General features: G+C 37.4%; 1 protein-coding gene across 6 annotated transcripts; it reads right to left on the minus strand.

Annotated features, from left to right (window-relative positions):
- Positions 1 to 473: 473 nt before the first annotated feature.
- capn3a (calpain 3a, (p94)) lies at positions 474 to 17,389 on the minus strand. Of its 6 annotated transcripts, none has more exons than XM_084097560.1 (21): positions 16,931 to 17,389; positions 15,509 to 15,578; positions 14,989 to 15,107; positions 14,766 to 14,899; positions 13,167 to 13,335; positions 12,203 to 12,286; positions 12,023 to 12,117; positions 11,621 to 11,698; positions 11,261 to 11,421; positions 9,965 to 10,134; positions 9,836 to 9,847; positions 9,442 to 9,650; positions 6,882 to 6,918; positions 5,115 to 5,240; positions 4,934 to 4,991; positions 4,791 to 4,855; positions 4,092 to 4,160; positions 2,824 to 2,902; positions 2,586 to 2,726; positions 1,924 to 1,982; positions 474 to 1,794 (listed from the first exon to the last, which is right to left on the minus strand). In XM_084097560.1, the coding sequence occupies exons 1-21, from the start codon at positions 17,180 to 17,182 to the stop codon at positions 1,768 to 1,770; spliced, it is 2,214 nt and encodes a 737-aa protein (XP_083953686.1). In that variant the 5' UTR covers positions 17,183 to 17,389; the 3' UTR covers positions 474 to 1,767. The 6 variants fall into 6 exon arrangements, with proteins under 6 accessions (XP_083953686.1, XP_083953687.1, XP_083953690.1 ...); XM_084097561.1 differs by having other exon boundaries at positions 5,127 to 5,240; positions 16,931 to 17,388; XM_084097564.1 differs by having other exon boundaries at positions 5,163 to 5,240; positions 16,931 to 17,387.
- Between the last annotated feature and the right edge of the window lie 7 nt (positions 17,390 to 17,396).

Here is a 17,396-nt window from a genome sequence, read left to right on the forward strand (position 1 = left end):
ATGGATTTTAGTCTGGGACTAGACTTATAGTCTGTGAAACCGGGGGATAATGAATAAACTGCAAATCTAGTAATAAAGGCTTATTAGAGAACTATAGATAAACTATTATCTAACATGGCATAAAAATAGTTTTAACATTACATATTTTACTGGTGACTTCATTCGTCAAGCTCAACCATGCAACCCTGTTACCAGTGTTATTGCGTGAAAAATTGTCAAACTAATATGTTCTTGAATATATGTTTAATTATTTCTAGAATGTAATATCACATAACAGGGTATTACATGTTGAGACCCAAATTTTGTAACAGGGCTGAAAAACATTGCTAACCAGATATAAAATAAATGGTGAAATAAAGAGCTTGTACAATATAAAGCTTTAACAGACCCTTTGTTGAAAAAGTGAAATTTCCCAATTTTATTTTGTAAACTTTATGCTTATGTTTAAATAATTAGGCTTTAAAAAAACAGCATTCTTGTTTTTTCCTGGGAAAGCACTTCAACCAAGAACTACACAATTATTTATTTTGTTAAACGGGTGAAGTCAGTACACTCATTTGAACAAATGGTTAAATGGGGGTCAAGCACAAAAACAAAAAAAGCCTAGGATTGACCCATGTCTTTGCCCACAGTTATGAAAGACCTTGAATCCTGCCATCCGTCATGATGTTCCCTGATGATTCTCCTCCAATGATAATGTTTCCTCACCTGGTTCATCATGGTTTTCATTTCCTATTATGTTAACTTACAAAACAAAACAACCAGGATTTGAAACAACAAGGACCATCTACATGGCCCTGCTTTGTTTTTTTTAATGGATTTTGATATTACCAAATGGGAACAAAATGTGAAGCTGGGATGCATGTAAGAGTACATCTGGGTAAATATGGAGAGACTTTCTTTAAGAAAGCTGAATCAGAGAGAGTGATGGTATGATGAAAAGAGTTTGTGTCAGATGCCACAGAGCAAGAAGAATATTAGAAGAGAAAAAATAATGCTAATGCAAACATCAAGATGAGACTTTGTTGGCGTATCCAAAAAGTTTGTTTTTGTAGTCTGAACTCGCATGAAACCCAGTGTTTACAAACCTGATCCAAACCACATCCATATGTGGTGTGAAATCGGAATCAAATCTGGATTGTGTTTCAGTGTGAATGGTCAAATTGAATCCTCATTCATAAATTTTCATTCATTTTCAATACCCAAAATTGTCAAGAATTATATATCCGAATCGACTTGTTCTTGTCTGAATCTAGTGTTATAGTTTTATATAATGTTAGATAATCTGTTATATATTAGGTCCACCAGCATATGGCAGAGAAATCTCAGCGTCATGTAAATTAGCATCTTTTGAGGCTGGTTGAGGTAAAAGAGAAATGCTGTCTGTAGCACCAGTGTAGACAAACTGAATGTTCATGTGAAAAGAATGATGATTTTGAGGAACGAATTACAACAGAAAACCAGAAATTATGCTAAAAATTACACAATGACGTGCCTCAAAAGTCGCTTGTGCACAACGCCCCTGAAAACGTTTCCTCTGCAATCTGACTAAAAAAAAGTGACATCGGTCTATAACACTATTACTCATTTCCCCATCATGACAATCCCTAATAAAATTGAAGTAATCGTGTAAAGTTTCTCGAGTTGGTGTTCAATGTGGGCTGAGGTACAGAGAAAGAGGTAACAGTAGTCTGGCACATTGAGTGTTGAGGTAAAAGCTGGTAGTTCTGGTCCTTGCCGATTCTGGGCTCGCCTGGATCCGTAGGTCTAGGCATACATGGTTAGCTGGAGCCACTGGAGAAATTGAAATAGCGGTTTAACATTTTGTAATCGGCTAACCTACAGCTTTAAATGGAAGGCTTTTGGTGTTTGAAGCGTAGGACTCGGACATGATGCTACACATTATATCTTAAGATCACTCACCTCCAGTACATTAAGTCTGATGGTGCCGTCTCCACCTCGATCAAAGGCCTGGAATGCTCCTACAAAGAAAACAGGTTCACTTCAGACAGCACACATGTATGTTGCATGATTATTAGCATCCACAAGCCCCAAATCAATGGTTAAATCTCAAATTTAAATGAAAAATTTGAACTAAAATGGTACGTATTGTGTTGTTGGATCATTTTCAAGAAGTGGCTCTGTGTGTGTGTGTTCCCCATGATAACTTACTGAGATTAGTCAGACTAATCAGTGATTAGTCAGCAATTTTTTACAGAAAAGAAACATAGTTCTTGGCATAAGCCACAAAAATTTTGACTGCAGGAAATGTTTTGATGATATTCGTTTGCTAAGGCTATAATTTGTCATTTTGTACTGACAGGGTTGACAAAATGCTTTAAAAGAGAAATGTTTTTGTTGTTTTTAAAGCATGATTTATTACAAGCCATGATGAAACTGTATATAATTCCAAACTTACTATGACAAACTTAATATATTCTAGAAGCAAAATAATGTAAGGTGTTTAACATAAAAAGTGACCAGCTTAAATGGCACCACTTCCTGATAAAGACACTGTATACTATTATTTGTTATGCTATTTGCCAGTGACAAAGATGTGTTTGCAGTTAATTTTAGCAACTTACTGAACATCCCCTCCAGTCGTACAAGACAGCTGACAAAACTGTCAAAGTCCACGTTCATGTTATCATTGGCGTAGCGCATGGTGACGATGTCGTACAGCTGGTTATTCAGACGGAACCCTGAGTGACAAACAAGACACGTGACTGTACAGTGACAAGTCCATTAGTGTTAGTCTAGTCAAATGTTCTTCAACATGAGAACAGATCCACTTACAGTAGAAATGCATGAAAACCTTCTAACCTGCATCATTGATGGCGTTTCTCATCTCATAGCTGCTGATAGTGCCAATATGATCAAAGTCATAGCGCTTAAAGATTCCCTGCAGACAAAATTCATAAAGTCAATGTGTGCAGCAATCTTTTTTATACACTCACCGGCCACTTTATTAGGTACACCTTGCTAGTACCGGGTTGGACCCCTTTTGCCTTCAGAACCGCCTTAATTCTTCATGGCACAGATTCAACAAGGTGCTGGAAACATTCCTCAGAGATTTTGGTCCATATTGACATGAGAGCATCACACAGTTGCTGCAGATTTGCTGTTGCTGTCGGCTGCACATCCATGATGCGAATCTCCTGTTCCACCACATCCTAAAGATGCTCTAGAGGATTGAGATCTGGTGACTGTGGAGGCCGTTTGATTTTAGTGAACTCATTGACGTGGCATTTAAACAATGCTCAAGTGGCCCAAAATGTGGCAAGAAAATATCCAACACAACATTACAGCAGCACCAGCCTGATCCACTGATACAAGGCAGGATGCATCCAGGCTTTCATGTTGTTTACCCCAAATTCTAACCCGACCATCTGAATGGTGCAGCAGAAATCAAGATTCATCAGACCAGGCAACGTTTTTCCAATCTATTGTCCAATTTTGGTGAGCTTGTGTGAATTGTGGCCTCAGTTTCCTGTTCCTGTTCATCTGACAGGAGTGTCACCGGTGTGTCTTCTGCTGCTGTAACTCTTCTGCTTCAGGGCTGGACGTGTTGTGTGTTCAGAGATTGTTGTGTGTTCAGAGATTGTTGTGTGTTCAGAGATGCTCTTCTGCAGACCTCAGTTGTAGCGAGTGCTTATTTGAGTTACTGTTGCCTTTCTTATCAGCTCGATCTAGTCTGATTATTCTCCTCTGACCTCTTGCATCAAAAAGGCATTTTCACCCACAGAACTGCCGTTCAATGGATATTTTCTCTTTTTCTGATCATTCTCTGTAAACTCTAGAGATGGTTGTGTGTGAAAATCCCAGTAGATCAGCAGTTTCTGAAAAACTCAGACCAGCCCGTCTGGCACAAACAACCATGCCACGTTCAAACTCACTGAAATCCCCTTTCTTCCCCATTCTGATGCTCAGTTTGAACTTCAGCAGATCATCTTGACCATGTCTACATGCCTAAATGCATTGAGTTGCTGCCATGTGATTGGCTGATCAGATATATGCATAAATGAGCAGTTGAACAGGTGTATCTAATAAAGTGGCCGGTGAGTGTGTATGGGGAAAGAATGAGGACAAACCTGCCACTGTTTGATTTTGTTCCACAGGTGTCTAAACTCTTGTAGGTTAATTCTTCCTGTTCCATCCATCTGTGCGATAAGGATTAAGAAAACTTTGCTTGCAATATTCTACACTATCACCTCGGCTTTAAAATGAAATCTAATGTAATTCTAACAACGAAACTAGTGATTATGCCTAAATTGACAAGTCAATTAAATTTCTAACTTAATGTTACAATGTTAAAATGTAGTATTCTATGCTTTCCTTTATCATTAATAATGAAACATTACACGCATAACAAGGCTGTAACCCTATTAACTGGTGGAAACAACTGACATGAGAAAACTGTTTTGGATAAATACCTCAGAATGGATTTACCATTACCAGCATTATGCTAACATAACAATATTTGGTAACAAGTTAGTTTGGGGTCCAATTCTCACTATTAACTAGTTGCTCATTAGAATATTGGCTGTTTATTAGTACTTATAAAGCACATATTAATGCCTCATTCTGCATGAATATATTCTACATCTCTTAATCCAACCCAATTCCTAAACTTAACAACTGTACTAACTATTAATAAGCAGTAATTAGGAGTTTATTGACGCAAAAGTCGCAGTTAATAGAGAGAATTGGACCCTAATCTAAAGTGTGACCCAATATTTTTGCTTGATAGCACCTTTAAAACAGACATGAAATCTTGATACAAAGGATACATCCATGAGGGCGATCATGCTTCTACAGTTCTCTCGACTGAAGCCCTCAGTGTGTATGTCTTTGTCTGTAAATAGCAGATAGTTTCTTGAAGACAGTATACAGAAAAACCATAACCCAGAAACAATCATTCAAAGATACGTACATTTAGACACCACCTTGTTCAAGACATCTTTGAGTTCACTGGCTGAGATCTCCATTTGCTGCAAGACATAAGAATGAACAGAAAGCCAGGTGTGGTGTTTATTACGGCCAAGTAAAACAGTAATGATATTGCAATTACCATTGTTACCACTGGCATGGCCAATTACCAAGTCCCACCCCACCTCCATACTCACACTCCCCCCAGCGCTCAGTGGCTCCCCAGTACTCACGTCCCCCGCGATCTCCTGGAAAATGGACAGGAACTGCTGATCCTCCTCACTCTCTTCCCCAGTTGAAGCTGGAGCCGGCTGATCAGACATGGTAGTTGTAAATTACACGTCAGAACTGAATTTATTCTCTCATTTTCATTGTGTGAATAGCTAAAGAATCTGATTGCTTTTAGATAAAAAAAAAAAAAAAGATTTTACGCCTCTACAGGGCTGTTCACACCAAGAATGATTACTATAAAAATATCTATATTAGCGTCCACCAACAGATGATATCTTTCTGTTTATTATTTCTGTTAAGTACGCTGCAGTTTTGTGGATTCTGATTGGCTGTCAATGTTTTTATTATTCATCAGCTGGAAAGAAAAACACTAGGAAAATTATTCCAACGATTTCTGTCATTATCGTAGTTAACGACACATTGTGGTGTGGACTCTACTGTTCTTTTACATTTATAATGATTTTTAAAAGTATATCTTTAGCATTATCGTTATACTTGGTGTCCTTGGTGTGAACGGGCCGCCCTTCATAAATAACAGTCACATAAAATATTGAGAAATAAGAATAAGAGTATATGTATAATTAACTAATGTTATATTGCAATGCTTAAAGGTGCGGTGAGCGATTTCTGAGAAACACTGTTGATATTTGAAATCAACTCAAACAAACACACCCCTCTCTTCATTGCTCCGCCCCCAAAATGCACTAACATGCAATGTAAGATTGGATCTCACTTTATAATAGCTGAGGCGAAGCAAAATAATGCTTTGCGAAAAATAAAGCGAAGATGATGAACAAATGACAAGGAAGAACAAAAAATGAACATACAGTTGACAAGAGTACATGCAAGAGTTCATTGTTAGTCGCACAGCAGCTCCAGACAAACAATGACTCTCAAAACTGTCCTATAGCTAACATTACAACAACAGCATATATTGGTTCTGTGAAACACAACAAAACCAATGTAACTCACGTATGGAGCAGAAACAACACAACGTCTGTTTTCAGGCCTTCCCGCTTTGGTCTCTCCAGCGCTGGAAAGCTTTTCTAATAGTAGCGGGGTTCCTAAAACCCTGATCCCTGATCAAAACCCTTCTTTTTCCAGTGGTATTCCTCTGACCTTTTCTCTTTTGTAATGTCTCTCAGCCATCTCTCTTTCAACAGTCTTTCTTCAAATCTTTCTCACTCTCTCCTCCCCCATTATGAGTGGACACGCCCCCTGCTGCTGATTGGCTACAAGTGTGTTGTGCTGCTCAGTCCGATCCACTTTCAACAGTGTTTCTCAGAAATCGCTTACCAGTTACCGCACATTTAATATTTGAAACAACCCAATAAATTAATTAAACATCTCACTTTTGGACAATTTGGAGTTTATCCTAACTTTGAGATGTTTCTTATGATGAATTTTAGGAAAGAAAAAAGTTAAGAATTTTTTGGGAATACAAAATATTCATAACTTTATGAGTGAGAAAATAAGAAAATATCAGTTAAGAACTTCATTCTTAAGAATGTCTTGTCTCTAGATGTCAGGTCTCTCCTTCTAGTTTTTAGTTCAGTCTATGGGATTTTATCCATTTTTCATTATAATTTATTGTAATATCTGCCTTCAATACTTGCAGCCGAAGTCCAGGACTTATGGTTAGCGGTTTGGTACTATTTGAAATAAGGGAACGTCTTAGCTGAACTCAGATTTCAATTATTTCTAAATGATCAAGAACTTACCACTGGATGATCAGCTTCAATCCTGTTCTCTATCTCCCTGAGAAGAAACCAACAAACACTTGTCACCATAGTAGACAGCACGAGATATCAAAGATCTTTTGGGGAGCCTTTGTTTTTTCCATATAGTATGTCTTTCCTGTCTTTTGAGCCCCTTTTGAAAAATAGCCAAATGAGCACAAATCAGCCATATAAACATATGTGCCTTTTTTCTGTGATAACTAATTAGGAGTTACTCATACTTACCATGTGTAAATAATCTTTAAAGTATGATTACCTTAAAATATTATTAATGATAAATGTTAATTCTCTGCATGTTTAATTTTTTTTTTAAAGTTTGATTAACGGTTACAGTGATTATCACTGGGCCAGTGATTAATTTACATTTAGGCCACAGCAAGAAACTGGAAATCATGACATGATCCTTATTAAAATACTGTGAATCCTTGTCATCAGGGCTTGACCTGCAGCATCATCAGTATTCCTTGGAGACCTTCATCAGTCCTTCGTGTATCCATGTATTCCTTGTAGCTGAAGTTTAATTGTGCGGCAAGACTGGGTCAGAACTGAAAGGGAATGTTTACCGGAGGGTCCCAAAATGTGCTGTTGCTTGTCCTAAAAAAGATTCCATTACAGCCTCGAACTGGGGCCGATTTCTTCCAGCTCTACAAATCAAATTGTCATTAAATTTTTTGTCCTTGTGGTTTTCTCCACCCTCTTTCCCAATTGTTTCCCATCCCTTCTGTAAAGTTAACTACTATGAAACTACCTTGGTATTCTTGTGATAATATAACCATGACCCTATTACTACAACACCATAGTCTTTGTACATAAAATATATTTTGGTGAGGATTTAAAGCGCCCTTTTGCACCCACTGACATGAGTATTAACTTCTGTAACAGCTGCTTTCCAGCCAGATGTTTCAGAAGTTCTTCACCTATGACACAATTTAACGTAACAGAGTACTTACAAACAACTACAAAAAAGCAAACACCAGAAAAATTAGGATAAAATAATACAGAGTTCATTTTTATGGAGCCCCATACATGACATAAAGAAAAAAATATAGATAACGTGGTGCTAATTAATTCCCAGAATTTGTTAACTAAATTAATCGTTGCCATAATTTAAAGGTACACTATGTATTTTTATTTTTATTAACCACATTTAAATAATGAGTCAATAGATCATCAATCCCTCTTCCAAAGCTTGTTTTTATTCATTATGGTAATCCTTATTATAAGTGTCTATATTTTAGATGGGTGGTTTTTGCTGGAAACTGCGTACATAAGTCACTCGCCTGTGCGTGTCTCATCATATCCGTAAATAGAGAAAAGTTGCTCCGGCTACTTTGACGTGTGTATGGTGTGTGAGCGGCAGAGGTTAGTTGTCGTCACGAGCGAGAAAGGTTCACATGGAGCCGCTAAATCACAAACCATTGGAGAATTACCGGTTAAAAAAACAGAACAGAGGAGAGTCTGCTGGCAAAAACAGATTGTGACAGAGCTCGTAATAAAACAAGAATCAACATTAACTTGGCTTTTTAGGGATGGCAAGAACTGAGGGATTTGAAATGTTGTAAAAGTGATGTAGAGATGCCATTTTTTATTACTCAACAGGTGAGTAAGGTATTTTATTGAACTGATAAATTGCCATATGTGGCTCTCTAACAGAGTTCATAGTAAAGCATTATCTTTTGTGAAGGGTCATTTCATTATGGCTGTTATAGTGCTGTGCTAGAATTAGAGCTACAGTAATACCGTCAGCTGAACTGGTTATGTCTTTGAAGCCTAGTAGTGAATGTTTTATGAGCAGAGCCGAAGCACAACCAAAACAATGTTCTTCTGCAAAATGTATGAGGGCCAAAAGTTACATAGTGTACCTTTTACTAATTTAAAACAAGGCAATTAATAAGTACAATACAGGAACGAATTAAGTCATGTGTGGAAACTTTTCATTCGTGCTGACAATCTATTTTCCACCTCTCATGTCATGTGTGGAGCTCTGTAATTTTTTCCTCATAATACAAAAGTAATTTTCTTAGGGGCCATTCACAACAAATTAGTTTTTGTCTTTAAAAATGCGAGACATAGGGCAGTGAAATTGAAAAAATGCAAATGTGTTTCTCTGAGAGCCGCATTTCTAAAGCGTGCGATGCTGTAAAAGAAAATCATGCACGTTGACGTAAAAAAAAACAATAATAAAGCTGCACAACGGAGTGAAAAACGCATTCTGTGTGACAGCATTTTTATTTTTCGAGTAAAAAATGTTATACATTTATTTAAGAACCAAAAAATATTAAACATTTGTTTTCCGAGAATATATATAAATAATTTCCTTTTAATTAAATTTATTATTCTATTTTTTTTTTATTATTATTTAATTTAATTTAATTCAATTTATTTATCCTGTTTATGGATGTTCGGATATATTTTCTGACAAAAATACTTAAGAAAATTATTTTTGTGCTTTGTGAGGATAAATTTACTCAGAAAATTTAATTGTACGATAATATATAAAATAAAAACCACCAGCCCTCTCATCCCTTCTGCTCTCACTCACTCAGAGGTATTTCTCCTTTCAGAGAAGACGCGGAGGATGAACTCGCCTTCCTGGTGGGGCTCGTATGTGGAGGGAACGATGACGTACTCCCCTGGACTCAGACGGAAGCGCTGGGTCACCTCTCGCAGGTTAATGTACGCCCTGGAGCGGGCCTTAGAGGAGTTAGACGTGAAGAACTCCTTCTGCATGTGCTGCTTGTTTCCGTGCATCTGACAGACAGAGAAACACAACAGCAGAAAAAAGGGAATTTGATCAGACACAATCACAAAGGTGTTTAGCCTATATTCCATCTATAAAACAACACTAGTTCTAAAAGAGCAAAGAAACTGCATGAACATGAGCATGATATACACAAGCCTTGGGTCCAAACATTGGATCTTCACTCTTTTCATACCTCCTTTGGCACCTATGGGCAAATAGAAAGAGTTAAAAGAGTGTTGGATTCATCTTTATCACTATTTGCATGCTTTTGTATAATTTTAGTGATTATCTCTCCGAAGATTAAATATAGTAGCATTGATACCTCATAGATGGAAAATCCAATAGTGAAGAGATTTGCACCCAACTTGCGTTCTCTACGTCTGTTTTTCTGCATTAGAGCGACAACAAAGGTGCACGCTACTTCATCATCCTCTGGGTCATCATCTTCCTCCAGAAGACGCAGGCGGTATTGTGGATTTGTCCAGAATGTGTCTATAGGAAACCACACAAATAATATGAATGTTTACTTCGTTGAAGCCAATATTGATTTTTTGCAAGACATTATTTTTTGTTTTTTATATTTTGACCTGTGAAGCACTTTGTGATGCATTTTAAGTATGAAAGATACTATACAAATTAAATGGAAAATTTATATCATAATCAAAAAAATGTAAATACCTTTTTTGTTGTTGTTTTAAAATCATATCTAAAGCTTTTTGAGTTTTTTTTTTTTCAGAGACCCGCACAAATAAAATGAATAGAGTTCAAATAATAAAATTTTTGACAAAAACAAGTTTTATAAAATTATTAACTTTTATTACATTATACAGAGGTAATATGAAAAGAAAATGCAATCAAAACTGTCTTCGCCAAATGGTATGATATAACCACCGTAAAATAAACATTATCAAAATTCATCAACAGTAGATGAAAGCAATCAATTTGGGCTAATCGGTGCAAACTGCTCTTAAAGCGAGAGCCTGTAGAACACGCAACAGTGCCACGTTTTGACTTTTTTGTTTTGTATTTCTGTCATGATTGGCATGGTAATGGATATGGCAATGTTAATGGAAATGGTCTTGGTGAAATAGATCTGCTATGCTGCTGCTGCTGTGAGAGACTTGCTACTGCCAATACATTTACAGACATGCTGTTATGAGCATGTAAGACATGCTGCTGCTGCTGCACATGTAACATACATGAAATAACCCCCATAGCAAATTTATACAGGTGGAGCTGGGGAAGGTGGAGGGTTTCTGAAAGCGCACCTCAGAGGGCTAACAGCAACACTACCAGTATCTGAATGTTGAGCCGCAGCTCATTGGCCACTGATGCAACAGTAACCAATCAGCTGCGCTATGTATATGACGATGCCATCGCTACCAAATTGAGTTAAGGACCTATCAGCCTGCGCCATCTAGAGTTTCATGACAGAACTTGGTATTTAATTAAATCATAGCCTTTTAAATTTCATGATCTGTCCCTAAATTTAAGAACTTAGATATTAAATTGACTTTTTATGTCCTGAAACTTGATAAACTAAACTTTTTAAGGACCCATGGGGACCCTGTTTTTTTTTTCTTTTTCTTTTTTTTCGGTTTATTAAAATCACACCCACCTGGATAATTCCTGCATCCTCCTGCAGAGCAGCCTCTTATCCAGCGTCCCTCATTAACAGACACCGTCCATTTGTGTAGCTTATCATCCTCCAGAGCATCAGGGGTCAGGTTGCAAATCTCAATTTTTGTGTAATTTTTCTTAAAATCATCAAATGACATCCTATGGGTTGACAACAATAATGTGAATGATTATCTTTGTGAATAAAGATATGGACTTATTTTCATGGTCATGGAGCTTTGGAGCCTCTGGTCTTGGTCTGGACTCAGACTCGAATGAGCTGGTCTCATCCACAACACTCTATATCAGTCTCATAATTCATTATGAGGAAATGTTTGCTTGTTGATTTGTTTTAACTCACCAGAATTCTCCATCTTCAGCATTCTGATGCTGGAGTTTCTCTTTTTCAGTTTTAGAGATGGTTTCCCACTCTTTTGAACTGCAGAAAAAAATAAACAATTGTAATAGTTGTATAGTACTATATACAGTATATATATTTTAACCCTGTAAAGCCTGGAAAATTAAATGATAGTCAGAATAATCTAATCTTTCAAGTGGAACAGTTCATTAAAACTTTAGACAAAATATTTTATTTTATTTATAAAATATAAAAGAAAAGAAAATGCTTTTTAAGTATCATATTTCATGCATTAGGCTTTTATGGCTCATATAGTATGACATAGTGAGAATAAGGAGCAAAAATATGCAATTTGGTGCAGTTGTTGTTAAACTGGTCTAAATTCAGGTATAAGCAAATACTCACTTATCGCTCCAAGGTCCGTTCCATTCTACCTGACCCCAGGGGTTACGCAGACGCACCAGACGCACTTTAGACTCCTTCTGCTGGGACTGTTTACACTGCAGACACAAAATATCACAATTATCATCCGAGGCTATCAGAGTTAAGTTAGAAACAAGAAATACAAAATAATAGAATGTTTACCTCCTCTACAGCGGTAACGGAGTAGGCATGACCCTTCACAAGACCCGTAGTGGTACGAGTTTCAAAGCGTGCTGGAACCAGGGACTGTGGGTAAAAATGGAATTGCTTCATGGTAGGATACTAGAATTTGGACCAAAAGTTATCATTGTTTTTATAAAAAATATTTACTATCAAGAGTGTTGTAAAAAGGACATATTATGTCCTTTTACAAAGTCTTGATTTTGTTTTTGGGGGCTACTAGAATAGGTTTTAATGCTTGAATGTTTTAAAAACACATATTTGACATTGTTGTAGCACCTGACTTCCCAGTCCGTCAGTAACGCTCTGTTTAGTTCCTGTCTCTATGAAGCTCCTCCTTCTTGAAAGCGCAATGTGCTCTGATTGGTCAGCTGGAGCAGTGTGTTGTGATTGGTCAACCGCTTCCAGTGTGTTTCAGAAATATTACACCCCTTACCATAGGGCTATGGCAAAAAAAATCTAGATTTTTTTTTCAAAACGATTGACCAATTCACTATTTCGATAATTTTTTTATTTTTTTCAATGTTTAACTAGTCAACTACAATATGATTCAAGTAAAATTCTCTTTATTAACCATCTGGTTAAAAAAGTTCTGTTCCACACCTAAAGTGATCAACATGGTGATCTGATTGGTCGACTGAACCAGTGTGTTGTGATTGGTCAACCGCTTCCAGGGCGTTTCAGAAATGTGATGCCGCTTACATTACCGTGGTATTTGTTATTTAAATGATTTAAATGAGGGATATTGTAACGTGTTTTTTCCAGGAAGAAATCTCATGACTTCAAACAATCGAGGCGTTTCGGGGAGTTCAGATTCAGTGCTTACTGATAGAGAATAACTCCTTTTGGAATGACTTTGTGCTTTGTAACTTTGCAGACCTTTTTCATCCCCAAATAGCAACATTACACACTAAAGAAAGTTGAAAATGTCTTCTGTTTGACTCACATCAATGGAGCAGCCCATGAGGGAGCCTCTCGCCAGAGCTTTCTTCATGATCTTATACAGCTCTTTAGGTGCCTCCTTCATCTCATAGAATTCAGTCACTCCACCGGTGAAGTCTTCCATTCCCTCTGCAGTGTTTCCACCCTTAAGAGCCTCATAGGAGCCATGAAGTCTGAAGAGGAATACAAATAAATATAAATTACATTAAGAGAGCAGGTGCTGTGCTGTGTGCACAAATGATAAAAATGAATTCCTTCTGTACTTCAGTTTCTGTATAGTTTCATTGGATACAATTCATTAGCTCAAAAAAGAAAGAAAAAAAAATACTAAAAAGAAGAGCTACAAAGAACAGTTCTGATCGTGCAAGGTAATGTTACATTTAAGATTAGGGTCATTCTTAGGAAATTGTGCCATTTGTGTGTATATGTGTCCCCATCACTGATATCATTAGAGTGTTAGTAGAGTATTAGTAGACTGGTAGGGTTAGGGTTAGAATAAGTTGACATGTAGTTGTACTTATGGACCATCACAATAAAGACTTATATTAAGCAGACAGTCTACTTATACTCTAATGAGAGTTAGTTGACATGTAGTTGCAAAGTTACTTATATTGTAGTCAACAGAATGTTCAAAAGGGACCATCAAAATAAAGTGTTACCAATGTTTGTTTTACAGCTGAACATCATCCAGTCTGCATGTCATCATTTATCACCATTTTGTGAATGCAATATGTGATTTCATTTGTGTATAAATATGAATCTGAAATGGAATGTACCAAAAAAATTATTGAATAAAACATGCATTTAGTGATGCAGACTTTTATTCACAAAAATAAGAGAATTCTGAGCGGTCCACGTTCACACGGATCTGCGAAAAAGACTAAATATGCTGTATTATTCATGCCAGACCAGTAGTTGGCAATGTCACTTTATAAAGAAACAGTACGCACATATGTGCAAGACGTCACTGTTTTCAAAAATTCACGTTTTCGTAGACGATAACTGTATTGGTTTCAAAGATTGCACTTGAAAGTTTTGGTTTTCAAGCCCCTGAAATGCCGTGAACGAATGAACGGCCAAAACGGTTTCCGTTTTTAGTTGAAAATAGTGTTGTGTAAATGCCCCATATGAAAAAAATCTGAATTCTGAGATATAAACTAAAAAAATTAAGTCAAAATTGTGAGATGAAAAAAGTCGCAATTACCTTTCTTTTTTTTAATATTCTGTGATATTTTAATATTCTGTGATATATTTATTGCTGTGTCTACAGGCTTCCATAGCACGCATATTTAGATATTAAGGGGTCGTTCACACAGAATGTGTTTTCCATTCCACCGCACTACTTTTCCATTGTTTTTCCATGTAAACACGCTCCAGACGGGCATCTTTAACCGCTGCGCTCCTGTCTTTTGCAGTGCGTTCTGTCTGAAAGGCCATTAGTGGCCTTAGTCATTTTTGCCCTGACCTTCAACCCTGTAACATTAACACCCCCCCCTGTGTATTTATATATGTCACATTCATAAAAAGATGCTCCATCTTTTAAATATAAAGGACCGACCAACTCCAAAACAGAAGATGTAAATGTCAAGCACTCGATACTTACTTAGCATAAGCTTTTTCCAAAAGAGCACTCCAGAATTCATTCCTTTCAGCGGACTTGGTGAACACCAGCTGGTTGTTGAAGGTGGGAATGCGGTCATCAACAACAACGTCCACCCAGTCACCATAACGCCAGAACTGAGTAGGAAAACAGACAGAGGAAGACACGGAAATCAGGCGTGATGAAGATATGAAGTCAAAAGCTATTTTGCTCAAAAGACACCGACCTGGAAATGGAAAATTCCAGCATAGCTTTCAGAGAAGCTCTGCTCTTGAGGTATAACACGATACAGCAGCTTGTCGTTCAGAGTCAGACATGCAATGGCAGCAAGCAACCAGCAGTCTCCTAAAATACACAAGAAATAACATTTCACAAAAACATTTTATATACTGTACATATAGACCTATTTGCAGCCAAACAGGGGCCTACACTGCTGATCTCAGCATTTTCAGATTGTCCAGGGGAACATGCCAGGTTGGTAATCTACTCTATGAATTAGCAACCTTTGTGTCTTTGGGCTCTTTTATTGCCCATATGGGGTCACAACAATAGGAAGCGCTGCTAGTTGGATTCCCTTCCAACAGAGTAAACACAATATGGAGGGGTCCCTGCTGGACTGTTGGCCTGTATATGGGGGCCAGAGAGAGGTACTCGTTGCCATAAAGCTGCAATTACACTCTAAACACACACTCCAAATATCAGGGTAAACAGTCTGTGACATTATTGTGTTAAAGTGTTCATCTTACCCAGGTCTCCCTGGCAGATATCTGTCCTGCTAGCGCCTCCAACAATGAACTGTGGGTTTTCACATATCTCCTGCAGAACAAATGCCATCAAAGTGTTTGATTGTAACTCAGATTTTACACATACGGTAGTTTGAGAGATGCAAAGACTGATATGATCAATCGCTGATGTTTTGGATGAAGGGATGAATAGATGGATGGAGAGACTAGTTGTCACAAGGTTTTAAGCTAGAAGTGTTGAAGCCTGTTTCCACCTCAGAGTAATTGTGTATTTCTTTGTGAAATTAATTACTTGTAATTGTGTTCATAATTGCTCTCTTTTCTTGCAATTGTGACTTCATCTTTTCAATTGTGACTATATCGCACTATGTGACTATTTCCTGCTTTTGCAACATTATACTCTATCTTACAATGTGACTATTTCTAGTAATCGCAGATTTATAGCTCACATTTTGATCTTGCTTCTTGCAAGGGCGATTTTATAACTCACAATGTAAGTATTTCTCACTATGTGATTTTGTATCTCACAAATTAACTTATTTTTTATATTATAGTGTATTTCGAATAATTGCGACTTTATATCTCACATTATGACTTTAGTTCTCATAATTCTGACTTTAGTTTTCACAACTGTGACTTTATTTCTCACAAGTGAAATTTACTTGTAATTTTATTTACTACAATATCTGTTGGCCTAAACCAGAGTTTCCTGGGGGGTTCATGAGTTGATGAAAAGGTAATAATTAAATCGTGAAAATGTAGTGGGGAAAAAAACAATCAAAATGTTAAATGAAAAACCTTATCTGTTTACCTCCATGTCATTTGACCATTAACCAACATCATGTGTTGTTCAATAACTGAAATATTAGCTTATAATCTCAGGGGGTACATGAAGTAAAGTTTAGATCAAAGAGGTTCAGATGACACAAATGTTTACTTGGTATAACAATGGTTTGAAATGTTAATGTTAATTTGTACATTTCATGAATTGCTTTGTGCTTCATAAGTAAATACCCCTTATTGTATATGCTAAATGCATTGAGACAACTGACCCCACATAGTATGAAAACTATCCTGTTGGGCTATCTAGTCACAAGAGGTCAAAGCATGTTCAATGAAGTGCATTTTTTTATCGTGGACAATCAGAGAATTTGCTAAATAGATTTTTATAGCAACGACTGTGAACAGTGACAACTAGCCCCAGTTTTCCCAACATGCCCTCTGCAATCATATCTTTTAGGTTCTTACTCCATCAGAGGCAGTTCTTGACCCATTTATTATCATTTCCCATGAATGTGTGTATGTATAAGCAAATAAATCTATTTTTAAGGAAGTCATTCCATCCATCCCATGAGCCATTTCGGCATCCCACCCACACTGTCAGTCCCAGTCCACTTGAACCCACACAGGCCTTCTGCCTCCTACCTTGGGACGCTTCCAGATGATGTTCTTCACTTTGTTAGACTTGTGTCCCAGCTCTTTATAGCCAAGGGAGTCCACAGTGGCAGGGAAGGTTTCATCCTCAAAAAGGGTCTTTTTCTGGAGATACTCCTGCTTGAGGAGGTTGTAGTCCTGGCCGCTGAAACGGAGAGGTTTGCTCAGGGACCCTTCGCCATCCCTTCTCTCTCTCTCCCGGATTAACCGGTCGCAAAAGAACCCAGACGGTGTATAGGGCATCGTGTCTCACTAGGACAGTGTTTTTTTTAGGGATTGGAAACACTGGCTTTTGCCACCACAACTTAAGTCTTACAAGCCAAAAATCCCTGGCATAAATTCAAACAGCTGACGTCTGATTGGCTCTCCTGCTAAATGACGCACCTTTCAAGCGGTCAGGGAGTAGAAATCAGGGTTAGAAGAAAAAACAACAACGTGTGAACACACTCCTTTTACG

This window comes from Abramis brama, assembly GCF_963993115.1.
Source record: "Abramis brama genome assembly, chromosome: 21".
NCBI classification, from domain to species: Eukaryota; Metazoa; Chordata; class Actinopteri; order Cypriniformes; family Leuciscidae; genus Abramis; species Abramis brama.